The 12,814-nt window shown below is 45.7% G+C and overlaps 1 protein-coding gene across 1 annotated transcript in view; it reads right to left on the reverse strand.

Moving 5' to 3' along the window:
- Positions 1-3,442: 3,442 nt before the first annotated feature.
- LOC142588706 (putative ferric-chelate reductase 1 homolog) overlaps positions 3,443-12,814 on the reverse strand; it is a 58,017-nt gene continuing 48,645 nt past the window's right edge. The window contains exons 7-8 of the mRNA XM_075700522.1: positions 4,041-4,156; positions 3,443-3,484 (exon numbers count right to left, since the gene is read on the reverse strand). Of these exons, the coding sequence (XP_075556637.1) occupies positions 3,443-3,484; positions 4,041-4,156 (158 nt within the window). The remainder of the gene's footprint in view (positions 3,485-4,040; positions 4,157-12,814) is intronic.

A 12,814-nucleotide genomic window follows, 5' to 3' on the forward strand; every position in this document is an offset into this window, starting at 1 on the left:
GCCTAAGTGCATGAGCGTTTTTTGCGTTTCCCTCCCATGGAAATGTGCCCGCCATGGAAAGGGTCGAACCCGCGACCTCGAGCTTAGCAGCGCAACACTGTCGCCACTATAGGCTACGCAGTGGGTCTGGAACCACTGTGATATCGAATAACAACTGGTGCACGCAGTCAGCGGTGTTTGTCGCCTCGTATCGCTCTTTGTCCAGCGATTCTTGCACTGCGCAGTGAATTATTTCTTGCCTAAAATGCAGAGGATATATATACGCAGAACGGAAAAACGGGTGGCGGCGGGCGCCTGACATTTCCGTACCTGTTCTCCGTGACGCTATGTTTTTTGACAGCAATTATAAACGACTCAGTAGTGAATTGGTCATTCTTTCATATTTCATTCTATTGGCATTTAGAACTTCCGCGCAGAAACGACTAAAAACAAGAAATCACTCTCACATTCGTGATCTCCACTGACTTTGCGGTGCGGAAGTAAGAAAGAGGGAAAGAGAGATTTTGCGGTCATCTTCTCTACTGGTGCTCAACCTTTTTTAAGGCTAAGTTAATGGAAATAGAGTTTTGAAAGCATGCTTTACCAGCACACAAACTAATTCAGTGTTGCTCGTTAGTGTCCCTTTAAAGCGACACTAAAGAGAAACATTAAGTAAGTTCGAACTGATCAAGCATTTTTCCAGAACTCTATTTTTGTTAATTTCGCGGTAACTAGGTCTAGTACAAGCAAAGATTGACAGCAAGGTTCAATTTTCCTTAAGTTCGCGCCGAAACCACAGCGATATGGCAGCCGGTCAGTGTGACGTCGCACATTTTAGAGAATGTTCTCGCACTTGAGCCGCTGTGGTGCGGGAAACGCTCTCGGAATTTGGCGCTCACTTCAGTCCTTGGCTCCTTGCCGTTTGCAAAGCTCGCACTCGATTGGCTCCAGTGGCCACTTGCCGTGTTTGGATATTGTTTTCGGCTAAATTCGCCTGCCACCTGCAATCCCTATGTGTCCATCAGCTCCCGCCGAAAAAGCGTTGATGCGCAATACTCACGAAACTCCAGCCTCCAACGGCGGAGAACACGCACGCCAACGATGCCAGAACACAGAGCAGGGCGAGCGTCATCAGGCCCCGGTGAGACTGCGAGCACTTCGGCACGGCACGGCACGCATGAGCTCTCGAACGTGGGTCGCAAAGACGACGCTTCACAACATCGGCACTTTCTCGAAGATTTCCATTTGCTCACTTTCTTCTTATGTCTTGCACTGCTACAGCTAGGCGTGGAGGGTTCAGGGGTTTAGGGGTGGAGCTAGGGTGCTGGCCGCAGCGGCCGCATTTCTGTGAAGGCGAAATGACAAAAAAAAAAAAAAAATGCCCGTGCGCTTAGATTTAGGTGCACGCAGGCACCGTCGAACCTTGACAGTTTTAACCGACGTTCTACTGGCCAGCAATAATCCGGGGTGACGTGGTGACATCGCCAGTAATTAAACGAGGAAACAGCATGCTACAAGATGCACGAGCAACGTTGTGTTTGCTGAGCGAGAGAACCAGTCAATCAATCAATCAATCAATCAATCAATCAATCAATCAATCAATCAATCAATCAATCAATCAATCAATCAATCAATCAATCAATCAATCAAGTCAAGTTTTATTTTCGCCGCAGACAATACATTGTTACTGCAAAAAGTGGGGGCCAGAGAAAAAAGCTGCATCTGTGCAGCTTGACTAAGCTCTAGCCACCCGTACAGCAGCAGTGACAAGACGATTTGTTATCTTGATTCAGTTATATAAACATATCAGCAAATAAACGATCAGGCAGTCCGATCACAAATGACAATTACAAGAACAATTAGAAGCATAAGCAGTTACAGTCAAACAAGCAGGTCAAATAAGGTTTTGTTAGTAAGGGCCAGAACGTCCACACTTTCCCGGTCTATCTCACTTAGTGTAGTTGCTAGGGCGTAGTCAAGTGTTTCTTTCCCATAATGGGTGCGCGAGGAGGGAACGTAGTATGGCGGTTGATATCGGAATGGGTAGGAAATTGTACTTTTCCTGAGATTGGATAATTCTTGGAATAGTTCTGCCCTACCTAATGTAGCGTTTTTATAGGTTTTTAATAATTTGTATTTGTATATATTGTGGATTTTTAGAATAACACCGCGATATAACACCGCCCTAAAGAAATGCAAACATGGTGAGAATGGTCATTTAATAAATCGAAATAAATTCGGATATGCATAGTATGCCTTATAGGAGCCTATTCTCATTGATTGGCTGGAATATACTGATCAAAAGTTATCTTGCCCGTGCGTTCACCCAGGAACGCACCCAATCTGCGCAAAAACCGCAGCTATCCTGTAGCATAATCATTTGGAACATTTCTTGCAATCAATGGTCCTGTCTTTTCCGAGACTTTAATAAGTGTACTTGCCCTTATATATTCAAAATAATCAGATATACAACACTTAGGATAGATAATTTTCGAATCGAATACGAATTGAGTAGTAGGGGCCATTCGATTCGTATTCTGAATTTTGAATATTCGCGCACACCTACTTTAATGACTTCTAGCGCTTCGGCGTCTGTTGGCATTCTAAATTGTCATTTCACTGAATGAACACCTCGATCACGAACACAATGTACGAAGATATGAGATATTGCGGAGCAAACTAAATGCGAACAGGAAATTGTAAAGAACAGCGCTCCTCTGTTGCTACCCTTACGAAAAATAACATATTACTTTTAAATCATCGCCTACAATGGTATAATTTAAGAATTACTAATCAACTTGATGCGACAACCCTCTTCATTTTAAAAGCTCACTTTGGTATTGTAATATTACTACTTGTTCTACCGTGTTTCAATTTATTGTCTAGTTATGTGGTATTGTTTTTTATTAAGCTAGGAAGTTGTCTTTTAAATGTTACTAGCTGTGTTGTTTGTTATTTATTGCCCTTATGCTATTTGCTTTTCGTTTTCAAATTGTACATAGCCTTACTCTAACCACTTAGTGATGTATTTAGTTTGTTATCCTGTTCTGGTATAGGAGATTCCCTTGACAGTTCCTAACTATGGGGCTGCCTTTGTATTACAAACATTGAATGTACTGTTATGTACAAGTTACGTTGCTAGTGAATAAAGTTGAAATTTGCGTGTGATAAAAGGGTAGCGGAGGGGAGGCGGCGATATATCACCGCAATTATCCTGTCGCCTGAGATCGAGCAGGCTCGAGATAAGCGCTCAAACCGAAATCGTGACATCACCCAGTGTTCAAAGCGGAAAAAGAACTAGCTCCAGTTAAACTTGTGGGGGTTTTATTAGTCCGCCTTTGTATATAAACTAAAAGGGCAGATTTGTCAACGACTCTACTGCAGCACGCATTTATTAAGAAATATTATACCCGGGTGCATTTCCGGAAATCATAAGATTTTTCCATATTGTCGAATAAATCCGTCATAACGATATTGTGAGCCAGTCAGAGAGGCTGGGAGTCTTCTGTACCAAAACAAAACAAAGTCACAATGAAGCATTATGGAAGCGTTTTCAGTTCAAGTCGAATTCACCAACAGCTTCAAAAGTGGGCCTTTTTTCATCAGAACATGCGAGTTTGTTACTTGTGTACAGGGCTACGCGTATTTTGTCTATCTTTTTCTAGTGAGACTCTCTAACCGTCTAACCACTGTCACAATGTTGTGTATGTCCAGACTATTAATGTTTAATTATTCATAATTGTAGCAGTGTTACAACGTTGACATGTATGGACGCGCAAGACGCGTCTGTACACGTCGCCCAATACAGCGGTAAATATTTAAATAACATTCTGGGACTTTCATTCTTCTCTGTCCCTACAACGTGACAATATTATGTATACCTCTGAGTCCGCACGTATAGGTTGCAGAAATATGTTGATAGGTGTGCGTGCGTGCGTGCCTGTATGCGTGAATTCATTTTGGGCATGCCGCGCATTCGCCAAGATTTTCTGTTGGCTTTGTGTCGGCTCACTCAGTTTCATTTTCTTGCCCGTTAAGTAAGTCCGAGCCAGCCAACTTACGACAAACCAGATGTCCAGGCCTGCAATCTTGACGCCTTCCCAATCGCGCTTGAAGTGTCGCGCCATCACGATGGCCACGCTCACCAGGAAAAGCCAGGCCGCGAGCATCAGCGAGCCTGCCGTGCGGAAAGAATGAAGGAAGGCGCGAAAACGGAACGAACAAGTCCACGAAATGAGTGCAACGTTTACAGCGCAGCTCATAGGCGCCCATTCCTGCCTTCAGCGTCGGCGTCCCTCAGCGTCGTACCTCGGCGTAACCGAGCGAACGAGCACGGCGAAGGACGCACGCACGAACGCGGAGCGCAGCGGTGGACAAAAGACGGCGATAGCTAAAAGAACGCGTGGAAGAAAGCGGAGGAGGAGGGTACGGCGAAAGCGAGCGCAGTGCAGCGCGAGACAGGCCGTGTCAGAACGTGTCTGTGGCGATCGCCGCTACGAGATGGCGCTAGAGTAGCGCGCCGTCGTCCGCTCTCCGATAGCATGCGGCGAACGCGTCCACCGATGCCCTATATGGAAACAAAGCGCTGCGTGAGGTGCATGGCGGCTGCTGTGAACCGCTCGTAGGCGCCACCCACGCGCTGCCTCTCGCGATCTCCCGATTAGCGAGGTAGGCGCGCCACACTTTGCTCGTTTGCAAAGTGTCGCACGAGATGGATTGTCCGCGTCAGCCAATATATCGCGAAATGAACACATTTATAGAGGTGCGCTCAGATCTCGCACTAGGGAGTATCGTAATCATCGGGGAATTTCTTATATCGCAGCTGTTAGCCTCTTAGCCTCTAATTGATCGGAATTTTTCCTGTCCACGTGTGAAGCTTTTCTCTCTCTTTCTCTCTCTCTCTCTCTCTCACACACACACAAACACACACACACACACACACACACACAGAGAAAAAGAACGGCAGCTGGGAGGCTTCGTGCTTGAGTTTCAACGGAGCAGAATTGTTTCCTCATATATTCGAATCACATTTCGATGCTATCATGTCTGCAGGCATTGTGTAAGTCGTGCTTTACAAATCTTGCGGCTATTTTTACTTTGAAAAATTGAATTAGTTCAATAACGCACTCGCGCCAGGCGGATGGCCTACTAGAATGAGCGTGTATACGCTGCACTTCCGTACACCTGCGCGCGCGCGCGTACACACGTGTGCACACGATGCATCCGTCCTTGATGCGTGGGCGCTCTGCTGATTGCATCTGTTGCACAGCGTGCGCTGCGACCGCAGTCGACCTTACAGCAAACACCGTTGAAAAGGTGACAGTGACGTTCCACTTAGCGAACGCGGGCTACGGGCCAGCGTGTACCGACGTTGCGAACAAGCACCCCGGCGTCGAAGCACCAACCAACGTTTTTGGCACAAACGGAAAGGGTGCGAACGCGGTTGCGGACGCTACAATAACTTCGACGGTGCGACGCCTGGTGGGCCACCGGGAAAGCGCGTATTGCTACACATGCACAGAGGAGACACCGCAAACATGGTGACACCCAGACGCGGCGTTGAAGCCCAAACGTAAAGGGCGCGAACGCGGTCGAGGATGCTACATTTCCTCTACAGCTTCGCTGTGCATACACTTTCACCGGGTAGAATGGAGGCGGATTTTTTTTTTTTTCAAATATGTTCCACCTAATGGAACCCATGTGGGAGGAGATTAAGTTGTTCCATTAGAAGTAAGTGGAACTTACGTTGAAAGGAGATTAAGACTGATGCGTAGTGGGAGCGACGAGACCAAGTTTGGTTGGCACCGTGCTTTACCGCAGCGTTCTCTGATTGGTGGCTTCGATAATCAGGCCGCTGCCACACCCTTAGTCTCATTCCCCGTCAGTTTCACTTAGCAAGTGGAACATCTTAGCAAATGCGTTTCGCTTACTAATTTGATGTTGCACTTAGTCGAACCTATGTGGTATGATAATAAGGGTGTTCCTTTAGTTCACGGAGCTTCTTGCCACTGTAATTTTATATATCACTATTAATCTCGTTTGACTTGTGTTCTACTAAGTAAATAGAACATTTAACGAGATTAGGAGTGATAACGATATTAACAGTGGTGTATAGCACAGCAGTGGCAAGAAGCTCCATACACGAAACACCCTTATTTTAATCCCACACAGGTTCCACTAAGTGGAAGTTCAGGGCTGGGCAAGAATACAGGCACAAGATACCGAGACGATAAATATTTGAGATAGAGATACAAGATACAATCGGGTCAATTGTATCGAATATGTCTTAAGACACTTTGATACATCTGTTAATTCCTCATTATAGCTTCACTATAAGGAAGGCTGTGAGTTCACAATTGTTTACTTTCAAATTTCTTATGTCCTGCAGTCAATAAGATCTCCTTTCTTTCGAATGTTTCTGTTAACGCGTGCACCTTTTTCGTGTTCTAACAAAATGTACATTGCCATCAAGAAGAGCTATGAAATTAGTCGTACTTGCACTGGGTCAACGCAAGTGCGCTTTGCAATCAGCGATCTTAAGGGTCGGTACGAGTCACGGCTGTGCAGTCCTATGAGAAAGCGGGCCAGTGCCTTATTTTTCGGCGCGTTTATTCGTGCACTTTAGCATTCGTCCCACAATAAAATTCCACGTGCAAGGAGCAGATTATGCTTTCTGCGCACAATCTGCGGATTACGCAATGAATACGTCGGCACGTGTTCGAAGGACATAATGCTTATAAACAAAGCATTACGCTGCATACGTTTTGTTTACGGGTGGTAGAAAGCGGCAGTAAATGTATGAAGCTGTAATGGTATTTAAATAATTACACGCAACGGAAAGTTAGATGAACGAGCTTGTTTTCCTGTGCCACCAACCCGTTTCAAAAGGGATGCCTATATCATCATCGTCATCATCATGGCAGCGGCAAAGCGGGTTTCCATCAACATTTACAATGCGGGTAACTTCATCTGGCGGTTAAAGCTTGAGATGCAGTAACAGACGCCGGCGTATGATTTTACAAAACATAAATCTTGATTTAATTGCCTCCGTAAGAGAAGGAGGTGTTTATCATGAGAGAAAAGCTAAGTGGTAGGCCTCAATCAATGTTCTGACCTGCTACTCGGCGCTGGGTGAAGGAGAAAGGGTGTAGAACGAAAGAATAGAGAATACGTTGAATATGAGGATGAAGATGGTGGTGAAAATCTTGCATGCTTTAAGACTCTTCAAAGTCTCTTGTCGGGTCGGCTCTCATACAAAAATTTGTTGAGAGCTTTTAGACTATCAGGCTGATGACGAGGATCAGGCGAAGGTCCCAATAAAACCTTTTCAGTTAATGGTGCAAAGACAAATTTTGACAAGATGTCTGTCGGCGATTTTCTCTGTACATCAAATTGCGGGTAGATGCACAAGAGGTGTTCCGTCGTCTCAGAAATACCGCGTTCCTCACAATTCGGACTGTCCGGGGCAATTTTCATTTATGTTTTTCTTCTAGCCCCTAAATAATTTATGTCCGCCCGGTCAATGCGATGAAGGTAGCGCCGGGTGAAGACCACACCTAATCGTAATCATTGCAGCAAGCTTGCAATGCACCTTTTTATGATGGGTGGTATCCGTAGCTTCATCTCTGGGTCGAGTTCGTGAAGGCGGCGATGACTATGACCTGACGAGGCCCAATATACTGCGGTATTATCGCGCAGAAGCCTGTACACCAGGGCATTAGCTTCTGGCCCCTGAAAATGGGCTGGATACTGGTGTGGCATTAATGTGGACTTCCTTTGCCTCCGTACGAAGAAGAAACTTTAGCTTATGTAAGCGCACATAATGTCCCACCTAAGAAACTCATGCCGACTATAGCATGCCAAAAAATAGCTCGCTAAAAGTAGCATGTCCACTAACACTAGTCATGCTCAGCTAGTCCGTAGAAATTTCCAGGAAAAAAAATGCCAGGTAAGCTTTATCAGTGATGCAGCCGCAGCGGTGTACGTGAAACATCCTGTGCGTGCTGCAGAGGGCGTATGGGCACTAGGGGACACAGGAATGACGTATCCAAACATGCAAGTGACATTTGTTCACGCATTGCGAAGCTGACATGCCTAACTTATGCTACACCTAGTGTGGGTCATACGGCCTAATTTTGCAATTGTGCTCCTTTTGTACTCGCAGTGGGCCCTTAACAAGGGGTGTTTGGGCACTGAGGTGCAGAAAAGAGCCCCCTGTACACACTGGAGACGACGCAAGACTGCCCTACGCGCCGCTAGAGTCCCGCCGCACTGCCCCACCGCACTTGTAGATGGCTGGGGCTCTGCGCTTGCGCTTCCTCTGGAGACGGACACATTCAGCCGTGGTCAAAGGGTGCAACAGAATGGACAACTCGGGTAGTTGATTTATTATCATTTGGAAAATCCTCTTCCTAACCTCTGTCTGTCGGACTTGGCTACGCTGGCTACAATGATTGTTGTGTGTGTGTGTGCAAGGCAAGGGTGGCTTCTTGGCACATTCGACAAGAAACTTGTCCGCCAGATCTTCAAGCCATGTGTGGGTGGCTTCAGCCTTCCGTTGGCCACTCAAGAAGGATTTGCCGAAACTTGCGGACTGAATTGTGGTGGCAAGTGCTACAAGGATTGGTTGAAAATCTCGTGCAGTACAAGACAAGGCAGCCGATGGCAGCCTTTATTCAAAGACTGGTGTCGAAACGACCAGCAACATGGCAGAGTTCTTGTGGCGTCGAACGCTTCCGCGAACTACCAACCAAAACGAGTCGCAAGTGGAAACAGCTAAAGTCCTGAATATCAGCACGGTCTCAATCCCTGACAAACGCCTGGATGTACTTGGTTCTAACTCCAGGCAAGTGGTGGACGATGAAAGAGTGAGGTGTATTCAGGAGTGCCTGGACGCTATTACTAAGACTGAAAGCAGAGGGCGGGGTGCGGACAAGATTGGTCCGATCTGTAAATTTATGTCACGTAATAATTTACAGGCCCTCGTAGCCGACAAAGGCTTCTTTTTTGTGGTCTTGCGCTAAGGTATTTTCTCGTAAAAGGCGTCAGTGGCACTCGGCAGGAACATCGGGCCTGTTCAGCAAAAAAGTTCGAAAAAGAAGGAAAAGGCCTGTTCATTGCTCCTTGACTTGAAGTTTCAACGTTTGGCTGTTAAATCCGCAAAGCTTTCTGAACTCGACCTTTTTTTATCAATACCCATAAGCCTGATATGCCCTTCAGGGCAATCGTTGCCGAAAGAGGCAACTTGGCAGAACGTAATCTCTAGGTAACTCCAGAATAACTTGGAGCGTGTAGCTACCCTTGATCCCTATCGTGTAAGCAATTCCGAAGCGGTGGTTGAGTTTTTAGGACAGATAATCCTTGTAGATGCAGTGCATTAAGTGTCAATATCGAAGATTTGTATTACTCTATACCTCATGAAGAACTATTGGTTTGCGTGAAAGGATGTATCACGGCCGATAATGACGAACTTTCTTTTAGCCTAAAAAGTGGGACCTCAGTTGCAAGCTTTCTCGAGTTGCTGAGCTTTTACTTAAATTGCACGTCTGTGTCGTGGGGCAAGGGTGACATTTATGTTCAGCGTTCAGGAATTTGCATAGCATCGCCAGTTGCTCGAGTCTTAAGTGAAATTTTTTCGAAGCAAGCTCGATAGAGGGTTACAACCTCATCTTTCAGGACTAGTAACTAAGATGTTCAGATATGTGGACAATTTTCTGGTGTTAATTCCACGAATCCAACCCGAGATGTTGTAAACATTTCAAACGTTTTCAAGGAAAACTAGCAGACTAGACTTTCAAAAGCGTCTGCTGGAACTACTGACTCAGCTCTATTAAACCTATCCTTAACTACAGCTTCGACCATTCAGAAATTGTAAGAAAAATAATAAAAACCAGCATAGGTGCTGCGTTGAAAAAAAATCATGTCAACACACAATGAAATTGAGCTTTCACAACTAGATCGACCAGCTAGAACAAACAGGCTATCCTCAGAATGTCATTAAATAAGTTTGTGCTAACACTTTGAAAGAAATAAAAACTAAAAAAGGCAGTCGGAGTATCCGGGAAGATTGTCGTAAAAAGAATAAAATAGCCGCAGTTCCGTGCTTGCATAGAACATCACACGAATGAAAACATATAGGCACTTGGTGCAAGGGTGAGGTTCTTCTTTCAGCAAAAGAAAAAAAAATATCTTCAGACAACTTGTTGGCGCATTCGCAGGAAGCCATCGCAATGTCAACATTACACACATAAAAAATTTGTAGGTTGTGCGATGGGCATCGTGTATATGATCCCGTTCAGGTGCGGCAAAGTTTATGTGTAGGCCGGTCTGGGCGCTGCATCAACGTGCGACTAAAAGAACACCTGGCGGTACACCTGGCGGCATACAATTCATCCGGACACATCTAGCCGCCCACGCTAGGGATTGTGGTTGTTATCCCATATTGAAACACACTCAGATTATTTTCAAGAGAAACAACCAGATAACGCGTTAAATGGCAGACGCCTACAACATAAGGTAGAGAGAAGACAACTGCGTCAGCCATCCCTCGGTCTTGCTACATGATAGGGAATTTAATTTTTTTGATAGTTAGACTAACCTTTAACATTGCCTTTGAAATGATTTAACCGGTGACCTTTGACGCGCTTGCGCAACCCTCCTACTTAGCTTTTGCGTGCATAATTGCTTCCTTTCAATAAAATTTTTTTTCAGTTGTGAGTAAGCACCTCGTCCTGTCTTCTCTCTTCGTTTTCTTCTTTGTGCGATGTTCCAGTTTCAAGATGTAGTCGAAAGTATTGGGTATCTCTCTATCTCGCTGCCCAAGTCTGTTCACGCCATTTCTGGACCGTGCTTGTCGAACGCAGGGGCGTCGCAGCCGAGCAAGCGTGACCTTTCAGCAACATATAGCACACTTGTAGGCCTTAATACACCTCATGAGTACAAGTGAGTTCGATGAATTATACGTGCTATGGCTGAGTGGGCTCTCTTAAACACGGCCACTCATGCTCAGCTCGATAAACGTGCTGCCGAGCTATGCCTTTCTGAACGCCGAATGAGAGGCTAAATTAAGCCCCAACGGTGTCATGCATTACGCAACAACATGCGCATGCATGCGTCGACACGCTCTTGCACGTGTAACGGCGCCATCTACACACGTGACACATGCATGAGCGAGTAATGGCTTTTTTTTTTTTTTTGCTCTACACAAGAATGCCAAAGTAAGGGGCGTGGGCAGTGCGGCTGCAAAGAGTTCAACGATAATGGTAAAACATGTATTCGTTGCATGCGGTTTTAGAAAGCGACCTCACCCTCCCCCCCCCCCCCGTTACCTAACTTAACGACGGTTTGCGTCAAAAAAGTTCCCAAGTTTTGAAAATCCTCGAGTCACAGTGCATAAACTGTTGTTACACTGCTGCGCACAACAATGAGAAAGAGGATCACGAGCTTGGCGCTGAACATGGCGCTTTGGATACGTCTGTGTGAATTCCGTACGCACTGTAAATGCAGTTCCCGTCTTGCTTCTTTCCTTCTCAAAATTTTGAAAGTGTTCCGCGAAACCACGAGCAAATATGACGTTGTTGCCCTCGACAGCGGTAGAGGCAAAGTGTGTTGAACCAAAAGTTTGAAGTTAAAAAAGAAACAGCATACTGGAGAGGCGTGACGTAGATGGAGAGGAAGCCTGTCATGGAACTATATGAAAGAGGAAAAGAGTACCTAATGGGTGAACTTGGTTGATAATTCTTAGCGCTGAGCACAATAAAGGTATCTGGGCGCGTATTCACAAAAGGTTCTTAAGATGAAAGCAGTTAGTAAGGGCAAATGCCACGAGTAGTCGTTCGAATATATTATTAGCGAACGCGGCTAGCCCAAAGCAAACAGCTCTTACGAACGAAAAGCTTTGTGAAATCAGCCCCTGATTCTGACAACGCAGTATCAGAGGAGAAAACTTACCGATGACGACTATTCCTCAGTATCATGGGAAATAGCCCAGCAATTATTCAGCATGAAACTTTGTTGTTTCGGGCTAGTTCTCTCATTATGTAAGTACAGGCAGGGCAGGGCACAAAAACACGGTCAATGTAGGAACTAACCGTGTCCGCTCTGTTTCAGTCTTCCTTCAGCATGTTTTGTTAGGACGTCGAATTGATCATCCAGAAGCAAATAAGGACTAAAGTCGAAGTTCCCCTTTCGAAGTCTTCGGGTTTTAGACATATAGTACGAGAAAGGTGAATGAACCTGGGTATGGAGAATGGTAAAATGCGGTTAGCGCCTTGCTGTACGCAGACGCTACGGAACGAAATGGGCCCCGCGTTGTCTTGTACACCTTCTCACACTGCTCGGTAATTGTGATGGCGCCGACGTTCTTCTGGCACATGAAATCCAGATGATTCCTCGTAGCGAACTGCTAACCAATTTGCTGAAGCTGTCGCAGAGTAATCTGGCAGCGTGTCCTTATGCAACGTGACTTCAAACAGCATGCTCGCGCGCAAGAATGGCGGCATGTGAAAGCACGCCGCCAAGTCCAACAAAACATTGCTCTAGCGTCCGGGGCTTGATTTGGCGACTTAGAATTCATGACGAAACGTCTGTGCGACTACTTATTGAGTGAATCAGCGCCTGTAAATTGTACTGTAAGAACTCAGAACTTGCAGCGAAATGCATTGCTGTGCGTTTTAGACTATGCTGCTGAAGTATAAAAAAAAAACACTACGTATAGAACTGTTAGCTGGAAGAGCTGTGCGCATTACGACACATGTTCAGTCCATATTTCTTGAAACTGCACTGTAACATTGTCTTGTGCGAAAGAAAGGAGAAAAATGGGAGAGCCATGGGGGAA

The sequence above is a fragment of the Dermacentor variabilis genome, chromosome 7 (genome assembly GCF_050947875.1).
Source record: "Dermacentor variabilis isolate Ectoservices chromosome 7, ASM5094787v1, whole genome shotgun sequence".
NCBI classification, from domain to species: Eukaryota; Metazoa; Arthropoda; class Arachnida; order Ixodida; family Ixodidae; genus Dermacentor; species Dermacentor variabilis.